Source organism: Anomaloglossus baeobatrachus, chromosome 1, assembly GCF_048569485.1.
Source record: "Anomaloglossus baeobatrachus isolate aAnoBae1 chromosome 1, aAnoBae1.hap1, whole genome shotgun sequence".
NCBI classification, from domain to species: Eukaryota; Metazoa; Chordata; class Amphibia; order Anura; family Aromobatidae; genus Anomaloglossus; species Anomaloglossus baeobatrachus.
The window spans coordinates 439,424,495-439,437,531 of NC_134353.1; the positions used below are offsets into that span (position 1 = coordinate 439,424,495).

General features: G+C 43.6%; 1 protein-coding gene across 4 annotated transcripts in view; it reads left to right on the forward strand.

The window, feature by feature from the left end:
• CRTC1 (CREB regulated transcription coactivator 1) overlaps positions 1–13,037 on the forward strand; it is a 1,360,738-nt gene that overhangs the window by 918,280 nt on the left and 429,421 nt on the right. For all 4 annotated transcript variants that reach the window (XM_075352648.1, XM_075352649.1, XM_075352651.1 and 1 more), the window contains one exon: positions 5,480–5,625. In XM_075352648.1, the coding sequence (XP_075208763.1) occupies positions 5,480–5,625 (146 nt within the window). The remainder of the gene's footprint in view (positions 1–5,479; positions 5,626–13,037) is intronic.

Consider the following 13,037-nt stretch of genomic DNA (forward strand, 5'->3'; position numbering starts at 1 on the left):
TAAAGACAGTACCTGAAGTGAGACGCTGGATGAAAATTTTGTTTTTAAAATGGTCTTACTTTTGGCTATTTTCTGTCACATAGGCCTCTCAAAGTCACTGCAAATGGATATGGTCCCTAAAAAAATTGGTTTATTAGTTTTGCTGGAAAAATGAGGAATTGCTGATAAACTTTTAAACCTTCTAACTTCCTAATAAAAGAACTATGTTTAAAGGGAAGGTGTCGCAGATTTATATAATCCAAACAATGATTACTTGTAAGATAACATGCAGTTACAATGTTGTCTTGCTTTAAATAAAGATGTTTTTCAGTTTTTATAATGCTGGAAAGCTGGCAATGGGGGCTGCAGTTTACATTCCAAGTTTTAGCACAACAGTGCTCAATTTACAGCACCTCATGGACATAGGCGATAGTAGTCGGATTCCGACCCCTTTAGTTCTATTACAACTGAAATGGTAACACCTATGTGGGCTGCCCAATTCACAGCCGTGGATGTGTTCAGCCGCCATTTTTCCATAGCCCACGCTTTCGGCTGGGCTGCATTTTTCCCCTACAGCCAGGATCTGAAAGACCAAGCAGTACCATCCTAACAGATCCTAGAACAGGAACGTTACCGACAGTTGGAGCGGCGTGCAGCAGTGGATTACCATCTCCAATGACATCCCCTCCCCCTGCTCTACCCAGCCCCGCTCTCCCCCCATCGCCAGCGTCTATGCAGCAAAGCTGTGTTTGTGTTTGCTTGTGTGCAAGTAGAGCATGTGAGCATCGGCACCCCTCCCACCTCTGGAGCTGCTACTGTCTCCACTGACACTCACCCGCTCCCCCTCTAATCCTGTCCTATGTGATACTGTCTGCTGAGCCGTGTATCTAATCCTCTCCTGTGTGATACAGAAACTCAGCAGACAGTATCTAATCCTATCCTGTGTGGTACTGTCTGCTGAGTTGCTGTATCTAAACCTATCCTGTGTGATACTGTCTACTGAGCCATGTATAATCCTCTCCTATGTGATACTGGCTGCTGAGCCGTGTATCTAATCCTCTCCTATGTGATACTGCCTGCTGAGCCATATATCTAATCCTCTCCTATGTGATACTGCCTGCTGAGCTGTGTATCTAATCCTCTCCTATGTGATACTGCCTGCTGAGCCGTGTATCTAATCTTCTTCTATATGATACTGCCTGCTGAGCCGTGTATTTAATACTCTCCTATGTGATACTGCCTACTGAGACATGTATCTAATCCTATCCTATGTGATACTGCCTGCTGAGCCATGTATCTAATCCTATCCTGTGATACTGCCTGCTGAACTGTATCTAATCCTATCCTGTGTGATACTGTCTGCTGAGCCGTGTATCTAATCATATCCTGTGTGATACTGTCTGCTGAGCTGGGTATCTAATCCAATCCTGTGTGATACTGTCTGCTGAGCTTTGTATCTAATCCTCTCCTATGTGATACTGCCTGCTGAGCCGTGTATCTAATCCTATCCTGTGATATTGCCTGCTGAACTGTATCTAATCCTATCCTGTGTGATACTGCCTTCTGAGCTGTATCTAATCCTATCCTGTGTGATACTGTCTGCTGAGCCATGTAGCTAATCCTCTCCTATATGATACTGTCTTCTGAGTTGCTGTATCAAAACCTATCCTGTGTGATACAGTCTGCTGAGCTGTGTATTATTTCTATCCTGTGATACTGTCTGCTGAGCTGTGTATCTAATCCTATCCTGTGTGATACTGTCTCCAGAGCTGGGTATCTAATCCTGTCCAGTGTGATACTGTCTCCAGAGCTGGGTATCTAATCCTATTCTCTGTGATACCCTCTGCTGAGCTGTGTATCTAATTCTATCCTGTGTGATACTGTCTGCAGAACCTTGTATCTAATTTTCTCCTGTGTGATACTGTCTGCTGAGCTGTGTATCTAATCCTATCCTGTGTGATACCCTCTGCTGAGCTGTGTATCTAATCCTATTCTGTGTGATACTGTCTGCTGAGCCATGTAGCTAATACTCTCATGTATGATACTGTCTTCTGAGTTTCTGTATCTAAACCTATCCTGTGTGATACTGTCTGCTGAGCTGTGTATCTAATCCTATCCTGTGTGAGACTGTCTGCTGAGATGTGTATCTAGTCCTATCCTGTGTGATACTGTCTGCTGAGCTGTGTATCTAATCTTATCCTGTGTGATACTCGTGCGGTCGTTGGTGACATTTTATACATTTCTGGTCACCAACAAAACGGCTCCGCACTGTGATCCTAAATTTCATTCCCTGTTATCCTGTTGTAAACATCCAGGTTGGGAGGGGGAGGTGTGACATCACACACAGGAGAGCAGACTCCACCCACTTTACTGCAGCTGTAATCCAGGCTATTATACAGTGGCATTTCTGTAGGATTTCAGTAGCTGCTCCCCTTAGTGTTTAAAAGTGGAAAATATCAAACTTTTTTTTTTTTTATATTTTGCTCAATTAAAAACAAATAATAATATTTAAACAAAACATTAATACGTTACATTTTTTCAGTTATTAAAACTTTTTTTTTTGGACAACACCTTCCCTTTAAAAAATGAAGCTCATGTAAAGTAAACATGTGGTAAATGTTATTTATTAATGTTTTTTGTGAGGCAACTATCTGGTTTAAGGGTATAAGCATTCAAAGTTCAAAAATTGCTAAATTTTCACGTTTTGTTAAATTTTCAATATCTTCATAAATAAACGCAAATCATATTAACCAAATTTTACCACTATGATGACGTGCAATGTGACATGAAAAAACTAATTCAGAATCACGGATCCGTTTAAGAGTTCCAGAGTTATTACCACATGAAGTGACACTGGTCTGAATTGTAAAATTTGGCCTAGTCAGGAAGGTGAAAACAGCCTAGGGGTTGAAAGGGTTAAATTTACTCAAGTCACTGAGTTTTTGGAGAGGCATGAGTACTTCACACCTTCGCTATGCATAGCATTCTTTTTGGTAGACCTGTGCTGGAAAGAACTGGCATTTTTGCAAAAGTGACCTCTTTTACGTACTGTAAGGGGTCTATTATCCCTGTAAATTACATTGGACAAACTGCTGAATTTTTACAGGACGTTTTGGTAATATGTTATTACATTACCAACACAAATGTTTTTCCAATAACTTGTTTTGTACTTATATATTATATATTTTTGCATATTAAACATGGTATGTATTTTTTTCTAATCTTTTATTTTTCTCATTTTTTGATACATGATTATTGATACAACTATTTTACCTTAGCTATTGTGAAGTTGAGGGATTTTTTTTAAAATGAAAGGGAAATATTAGGAAAGGACTTTACTTCTCTTTCCTTCAAAATCACTTCATGCTTTTGTTTGACGAGTATATTTAAAATCTGCACCTTAACAATGACGGGTTTTACCATAAATGGCTGCAAATTTATTTATTTTTTTTTTTTTAACTTACAAAGTTTAATTGTTAATTAGAAATGGGCTAACCCACAAATGTTCTAGTTAAGTAAGTCTTGCCGGCTTTAAAAAAATAAAAAAAAATGTAAAAGTCTGGTTTGTTTGAACCTAACTTGAACGGACACCGAACCCCATGTGAGTCAATGGGACTCTAACTTGAATGTTATAAAATGGTGGTAGTAAGGGCTAGGGGGCTGTAAAAGGAAGTAAAATGGGTATTAAAGCAGGAAAGTTATATTTACCAAGTTTCCACGCAACTGTCACACTGTTTCCAGGTCTAGTCATTAAACCTCATGCATATTCACTGCTTTCCCCGCCCACCCTCTGAGATTTGTTGCAGTCAGACTGCCAGTGTATCGGTGTCTGGGATTGGTTGCTCAAACATTACATGTCTGGGTTCCGGAAGTAGAGTGTAAAAATAAATAAACAATTGGAAAAGATGACTTTTGGTCCCCCGTATTTTGATAGTCAACACAGATAAAGCAGACAGCAATAAGCTACAGCCCTCAGCTGTGTGTGTTATCTTGGCTGTGTATCAAAATACAAGGGACCCCAAGTGACTTTTTTAAAATTATTTAATTAAACTTAAAAAAAAACGGCATACGGTCACCCCAATTTTGATACCCATCCAAAATAAAGCAGACAGATGGGGGGTGGTAATTTCAGATTGAGGAGGCTCATGATTATTAGGCCCTCCCCAGCCTAGAAATACACCCACAGCTGCCCAAGAATTGGCGCATCCACTAAATGTGCCAATCCTGGTGCTTTACCAGGCTCATCTTGATTGCCCTGGAGCAGTGACAATCAGAGTAATATAAGGGATAAATGACAGCTGTGATCAAAAAATCACAGCTGCATCAAGCCTAAGGTTAGCAATGGGGAGGGGTCTATGAGACCTCTCCACTACTAATTGTGTAAGTAAAAGGAAAGCAATACAAAACACAGAGTAAAATCCTTTATTTAAAAAAACATAAAAGCACACCCTCTTTCTCCAACTTATTAACTCCCAAACTCCCCTGCAAGTCCGATGTTATCCATAGACACGACTTCCCACAAAGATCCCAGCACTACTACATCTAAGGTCGCAATGCGTGGTTACATTAGAAAAGGCAACTGAGGACTGCTGCGTCAGAGACACACTGATTGACCCACAGTTGTGAGCGGTGACACCAGTGTGTTCACCTGATGTCACAGCTGGGGTTCCAATGGTAGCCCATATGGGCCTCAGGTAAACTAATTGAACTCAGTGACCTCACCTCAGGGTAAGTCATTTAATTCACATTGAGTATTTCATTCCAGACATTTGTTCCCCAAATCTGCATCTCCTGGCAGAAAAACATAACAAAATTGCATCAAAATGTATACGGTTTCACTGTGTTTATTGGCCAGGATTTGGTGCAGAAATGTCTCAACGCAGTGCACATAGCCATATTAGGTAATCCAGCATTGAGTTCAATCATTTCAACTGAGGTCACATCTAGGGTTCCCATGGTACCTTATCTATGACCTCAGGTGAACTGACCTAAAGGTAAACTCAGTAACCTCACCTCGGGTGAAGTCAGTGAACTCAATGCCGGATTACCGTATTAGACTATGTGCACACGTTGCCTTTTTTTAATCCGGGTCGCCAAACCCAAACAGTAACACAGATGTCTCTCAAAAGTCTGTATTTAGGGTCTGTGCATAAACACTAGGTGTCTGGTATGGGCCCCAAACTTTACAGTTCCAGTTTGCCTATCACTACTACTAACACTTCTTTTTATAGAACTCTATCTTGTACCATTCCTTGGGGTGTGAATAAGAAAGCCCAATTGATAGTTTATTCATACATTTCCACAATGAATAACAAATGATTGGCAGACTACAGAATTCTAAGTGAAGATGCGTGACTATTATTTAATTGGGAATGCATGTTTTTAGTAAAGAGACAAGTGAGTAGCGAGAACAGGTTTTCTCATTGTTTTTAGGGCTTCACAACTGCTGAATGTGTTCTGTTGTACTCTTTGTAAACATTGCTATGTATTTCCATTTTAGGAATGACGACAACACAAGGAACAGTTACATGTTCAATACAGCATCGACAACCATCAGTAAGCCCATTGTCATTAAATTCAGATTCGAGGAGGCAACAATCCCAGCAGATGTCTCCCACTATATCTCCTCTTTCACCTATTACTCAGGTATGAAGATTTTTCTACAGTTTTTGTCTTTCTTTTCATACGATAGGAAACCATACAATTTTGGGATGTAGATTGTTTGTTTAGATTTTCGGGAGTTGAATCGTATAAGCATCCATGACCCTTATCCTCTCCCACCCATTCTTGTTTTGTTTAATCAGATTTTTGGAGGTAAATGGCTCTCCAAGTTTTATCTCAGCAAAGCCTATAATCTGATTAGAATCCGAGAGGGATATGAGGGGAAAATGACCTTTAACATTCCAGAAGGGTATTATGAAAACCTTGTCATGACTTGTAGTCTGACTAATGACCCCACTGTTTATCAACATTTTGTCAATGACATTTTTCATCATATGATGGGTAGATTTGTGGTGGTATACTTTAATAATTTAATCTACTCACCTGATTTCAAGACACATCAGGCACAAGTCACACAGGTGTTACATATATTACGGTATAATAAACTGTATGCCAAACTGGAAAAATGTGTATTTGCTTGACAGGAGGTACAATTTTAGGTTTTTTTTCTGGTGTTATCTGCGGGTTTCCGGATGGATCCTAATAAGGTCCGCACTTTCCGCACGGTTCTGGAAAGTGATTCTTTCGAAAATCTGAAAACATTGCAACACTTTCTGAGGTTTGCCAACTGTTATCAGAAGTTTATCTCAACAATTATCAAACCTCTCAATGATATGACAAAAAAGGTGGTCCGACCCTGCCCGTCGAATATTTTCTTCCTTGAAGAAAAGTTTTGCCAGAACTCCTATTCTCTTTTAACCTGATGTTTCCCAACCAATTGTTGAGGTTGATGCGTGCGAAGTAGGGGTCGGGGCTCTGTTATCTCAAAGGCTGTCTCCTAGTATGTGGAACCCATGTGCTTGTTTCTCAAAAAAGTTATTGCCAGCTGAAAAGAACTATGATATTGACAATAGAGAATTTTTAGCCATTAAATTAGCTTTTGACCCGTGGCACCATTTTTTGGAGGGGGCAGTTCATCCTGTCCTGTCACAATGATTACTGATCATAAAATCTGCTATACCTCTAATCTGCTGCACATCTTAATCCCAGACAAGCTAGGAGGTCTTTATTTTTTTACCAGGTTTGTTTTTTTGTCACTTACCATCCTTGGGTTAATAATGTTAAAGCTGATGTTTTCTCCTGGAATTTTCCTGGGGGAAATAGTTCTGAGGACTCTGTTCCTTTTTTATAGGAAGGGGTGGTCGTATCCACCATGTGCTCTGATTGTGAGGGTGAGATGTTGAAGGCTCAGGGTAACACCACTGCTGCCTGTCCTTCAGAAAAATTATTTGTGACTTTACAGTTGATGCTCAAAATTTTAGGTGAGCATCGTAACTTTGTTCTTGTGGGTCACCCAGTTAGTAAAGCAATCGTAGACCTCCTTTCCCTTAGTTTTTGGTGGCCAAGGTTGCTCGGGAATTCTAAGATCCAGCATACTCTTCCTTCTGGGTTCTCTCCTATCTTTGGTTATACCTGTCCGATCATTGACACATTTATCCATGGATTTTATTACTGACCTCCCCTCATCCACTGGAAAAACTAATTTTAGTAGTGGTTAATAAGTTTGGTAAAATAGAACACTTTATTGCCTTATCCGCTCTTCACTAAAACATTAGCTCACATGTTTGTCACTGAGATTGTGAAGCTTCACGGAGTTTCCTCTGATGTGGTGTCAGAGCAGGGGACCCAGTTTGTATCTAAATTTTGGAAAGTGGCTTGTTCCCATCTGGTGGTACATTTGTCCTTTTCTTCTGTGTTCCATGCACAATCTAATGGTCAGACGGAACGTATGAATAAAAGTCTAGAGATGTACCTTAGGTGTTCTGTGTCTGATAATCAGGAAGATTGGTCATCTTAAGGGTGCTTTACACGCTGTGACATCGCTAACGATATATCGTCGGGATCACAACGTCAGTGACGCACATCCGGCGCTGTTAGCGACATCGCAGCGTGTGACACCAAGGAGCGACAATCAACGATCGCAAAAACGTCAAATCATTGATATGTCGCTCCTTTCCTTAATATCATTGCTGCTGCAGGTACGATGTTGTTTGTCGTTCCTGCAGCACCACACATCGCTACGTGTGACACCGCAGGAACGACGAACATCTCCTACCTGCATCCACCGGAAAAGAAGGAAGGAAGGAGGTGGGCGGGATCTTCCACCCGCTCATCTCCGCCCCTCTGTTTCTATTGGACGGCTGCCATGTGACGTCGCTGTGACGCCGCATGAACTGCCCCCTTAGAAAGGAGGCGGTTTGCCGGCCAGAGCGTTTTCGCAGGGAAGGTAAGTCCATGTGAAGGGTATAAGCGATGTTGTGCACTACGGCCAGCGATTTTGCCCGTGTCGCACAACCGACGGGGGCGGGTACGCTCGCTAGCGATATCGATACCGATATCGCAGCGTGTAAAGTACCCTTTACCCTTGGCTGAGTTTGTGTTAAACAATCATTACAATGAATCTATAGGTAGGTCATCATTTTTTTGGTGCATATGGCTTTTATCCTAAGTTTTGTGCTTTCAGTCGAGATGGGTCTTTTGGGGGTCCTGGGAAGGAACAATTTTCTTTGTCGCTCTCTTCTGTTTTGCAAAGGGTACAGAGCAACCTAAAGGCCGCTTTACACGCTACGACATCGCTAAAGCGATGTCGTTGGGGTCACGGAATTTGTGACGCACATGCGGCTGCATTAGCAATGTCGTTGCGTGTGACACCTATGAGCGATTTTGAATCATCGCAAAAATGTTCAAAAATCGCTAATCGGTGACATGCCCCCCTATTCTCAATTATCGTTGCTGCTGCATGTACGATGTTGTTCGTCGTTCCTGCGGCAGCACACATCGCTATGTGTGACACGACAAGAAAGGAGGTGGGCGGCATGTTACGTCCCGCTCATCTCCTCCCCTCTGCTTCTATTGGGCAGCGGTTCAGTGACGCTGCTGTGACATACCACCCCCTTAGAAAGGAGGCTGTTTGCCGGTCACAGCGACATCGCAGAGCAGGTATGTGCGTGTGACGCTGCCGTAGCGATAATGTTCGCTACGGCAGCGATCACCACATATCGGCCGTACGACGGGGGCAAGTGCTATCGCGCTCGACATCGCCAGCAAATGCTAGTGATGTCGCAGTGTGTAAAGCGGCCTTTAAGGTTATGGGGACAGATAAAAAACGCATGGCTGATAAGACGTTTATCTGGTTCGGACCTTTGTGTGAATGCTTATGTATGGCTGTCCACCAAAAATATTAAGTTGAAGATTGTTTCTTGGAAACTAGGACCTAGATTTATTGGTCCATAAAAGATGATCGCCATTTTCAGCCCTGTGTGCTTTTGTCTTCAGCTACCTCAAGCACTTAAAATCCATAATGTATTTACAGGTCATTGCTTAGGAAATTTGACACCTTACTGCTAGGTCCAGTTATTTTTTATGGTAGTAAAGCAGAGTTTCAGGTGGCAAGAACCATGGATTCTTGTTTTGTTCACTGCTCTCTCCAATAATTGGTGTACAAGAGGAGTTAGGCGGGCTTTGCACACTACGACATTGCAGGTGTGATGTCGGTGGGGTCAAATTGAAAGTGACACACTTCCGGCATCGCAGGCGACATCGTAGTGTGTAAAGCCTAGATGATACGATTAACGAGCGCAAAAGCGTCGTAATCGTATCATCGGTATAGCGTCGGCGTAATCCATAATTACGCTGACGCGACGGTCCAATGTTGTTCCTCGCTCCAGCGGCAGCACACATTGCTGTGTATGAAGCCGCAATAGCGAGGAACATCTCCTACCGGCGTCACCGTGGCTCCCGTAGGATATGCGGAAGGAAGGAGGTGGGCGGGATGTTTACATCCCGCTCATCTCCGCCCCTCCGCTCCTATTAGCTTCCTGCCGTGTGACGTCGCAGTGACGCCACACGACCCGCCCCTTAATAAGGAGGCGGGTCGCCGGCCAGAGGTGAGTCCATGTGAAGCTGCCGTAGTGATAATGTTCGCTACAGCAGCTATCACAAGGATATCGCTGCTGCGACAGGGGCGGGGACTATTGCACTCGGCATCGCAGCATCGGCTTGCGATGTCGTAGTGTGCAAAGTACCCCTTAGTCTATGTTCACATGTTGCATTTTTGCGGCTTTTTTTCTGCACCAAAACATGGTCTTCACAGTAAAAAAGCTGCACTTTTTGTTGTGTCATTTGCCAGCTGTACATGTTTAAATAAAGTTAGTTTAATTCACCACAAAAGCAACATAAACGAGATGCGTTTTTGCACTCTCATTGCTTCAGTGGTGAAAAAAGCAGCAAAAATGCTGAAACAATTAACATGCTGCTTCTTTAAAAGAAAATGCAGTAGTTTTTCATTTCAGTCAGGGGCAAAAAGGAAGTGTGTGTATGAGATTTCTGAAATCTCAAAGTTTTTGCTGGTAACTGTAAAAAGCAGCTTTTATTTGCACTTATTTGCCTATTACACTAATGAAAAAATACATGCAAAAAAAAAAAAATAAAGATGCAAAAACTATATGTGTGAGCATAGCGTTACAGTTTGGAAGAAAGGATGTGGGTACGTGCATTGGAAGTTAATGCCAGTAGGTTGATATGTTCCTTCCATGCGTCTTATCTAGATAAACCCAGTCCTGAGGGTCTTGAAACCCCGGGTAGAAAGGGGGTACTGTCACGAGGGTGTTGCATCTGCATGTTACCTCTGGGGTATCTGGGATGAGGAGGTCTCAACTGTTAATTGATCATAGGTCTTTTTTGGAGCCCACTTGACTGTTATTTTCTATTGGAGTATATTTACTTTCATTTCATGATGAAGGGGTTAAGGACCCTTTCCCTTCTGGCTGAGATTACTCATAAACTTAATCACAGCTGCAGCATCTTAACATCATTCCCTTCCACTATATTTACCCATGCCTAGCTTCACTCCATGCCGGTTGTAGTTCTTCTTCACTGACACTGACCACTTTGAAGGAGCCTGTCTCTGGAGAAGCTGAGGTGTTCATTTCAGTTGCAGCTGTGAAGTTTCCCGCTGGACAACCTGAAGAGTGCTACTTGTTGGCTCTTTCCCCACCCATTTTTCTTACCTTGTTTTTTATGATGGGCGAATAGTAGCTATTCGTGTTTGGATTATTCGTCATGGACAGTGACAAGACAGGCATGCTTGAAACTCTCTGTCTTAACCTCTACAGTATGCTGGCTTCAGCTTATACAGCATAAACATACTGACAGATTCCCAATAAGAAAAGTTAACCATGTCCAGGCCCCATCTGATTAACTCTTTCCAAAGCTCAAAAATCATTGAAAAGATAAAAGATTTTTGACAAACGAGATAGTATAGTCGAGGTTTGCAGAATAGGACAATTTTTTTTAAAAAAAGATTACAATTACTGTTTGATGTCTTACATTTATAAAGTTAAATGGTGATTTATTTTGAATAAAATAGTATTACTTCGAAAATGTCATGTTTTTTTAGGCTAGGCCAACTATATATTTCAGTCCCTTCCTGACGTCAATTTGTGTCCATTTAGGTCAGAACTGTGGGCATCTACTTTTTTTTTTTTACCTATGGATGTTGCCTTTTTATGATTTAACAGCTTCATAGTGAGCTGAAAGTATACACCCACATGAAATTCAAAGTTGATTAGTGATAAAAAAAATAAAACATTAGGCACCAGGATTTTTGGTGCCCTTTATCTTTAGAATGAAGTGGAGGAGAAAAATAGTTATGGACGTTTCTGCTTTTATGTGGGGGAATGTACAGTTTATAAGGCAAAAATTTAATTTTATTTTATTTAAAATACTACAGTCAGAGAATTAAGTGGATAAAAAAAAGCTGTAGTCAGAGCTTGCTCTGATCACTGCTGTTAAAGGTAATGTGTCGCGGTTTTTTATTTTTGTATTAATAATAGTGATTATGGAATCAAGTATTTTAATACAAAATTAAAATCACTGTTTATTTAGTTTTTATTTAATTCTAGTTTTACTGAAGCACTGGGGGCTACTATCTTGGATTTGTTGTTTGTAACAACAGTTACTCACCTCCTTTATGGCAGGCCTCTGGGCATAGATGACAGTGATCGGGAATTCCGACCCCATTTAGTAACATTAGAGAAGGCGTCTGCTGTGAAATGGATGCACCCCCTGGGCTGTCCAGATCACAGCAGAGGGAGGAGATCGGCGCCATCTTTGTGGAGCTCATAGCAGATGCTGTGTGCTCCACTTTCCGCCTGTCACCAGCCGGGATGGATGGGGTGAGTACCAGCGCCGGGCACCGGTGATTGCACCGTAACTGCTCCTCAGTCTGCCGCACACCCCTCCCCCACTATGCCGTGCACCTCTACTCTACTGCTCACCCCCCCACTCTGCCACGTACCGCCACTCTGCTGCTCACCCCTCCCCCACTCTGCCGCACAACCCCTCCCCCAGTATGCCGCACATTCCCACTTTGCTGCTCACCCCTCGTTCACTCTGCCGCTCACCCCTCCCCCACTATACCGCACACCCCCACTCTGCTGCTCACCCCTCCCCCACTCTGCTGTGCACTGCCACTCTACTTCTCACCCCTCCCCCACTCTGCTGCACACCCCCACTCAGTTGCTCACCCCTCCCCCACTCTGCCGTGAACCCCCACTCTGCTGCTCACCCCTCCTCCACTCTGCCGTGCACCTTTTCCCCACTATGACGCGCACCCCCACTCTGCTGCTCACCCCTCCCCCACTCTGCCACACACCACCACTCTGGTTTTCACCCTTCTCCCACTCTGCTGCGCACCCCCACTCTGTTGCTCACCCCTCCCCCACTCTGCTGTGCACTGCCACTCTGCTTCTCACCCCTCCCCCACTCTGCCGCTCATCCCTTCCCCACTATGCCGCACCCCCCCATTCTTCTGTGCACTGTCACTCTGCTTCTCAGCCCTCCCCCACTCTGCTGCACACCCCCACTCAGTTGTTCACCCCTCCCCCACTCTGCCGCGCACCCCCACACTGCAGCTCATGCCTCCCCCACTCTGCCGCACACCCCCACTCTGCCGTGCACCCCTCCCCCACTCTGCCGCTCACCCCTTCCCCACTATGCCACACACCCCCACTCTGCTGTGCACTGTCACTCTGCTTCTCACCCCTCCCCCACTCTGCTGCGCACCCCCACTCTGTTGCACACCCCTCCCCCACTCTGCCACGCTCCCCTACTCTGCGACGTACCCCCACTCTGCCACGTACCCCCACTCTGCTGCTCACCCCTCCCCCATACTGCTGGTCACCTCTCCCCCACTCTGCTCACTCCCTCCGCTGCTCGTACTGTGATCGCTGACAGGACAGTTTCCGTTTTTTGTAACTGAGCATGCTCACCTGTAGTGCAAACTCAGTTCTGGTCAGAAAAGTCTCTCGCTTGCTAGTATATTACATTTTCTGACA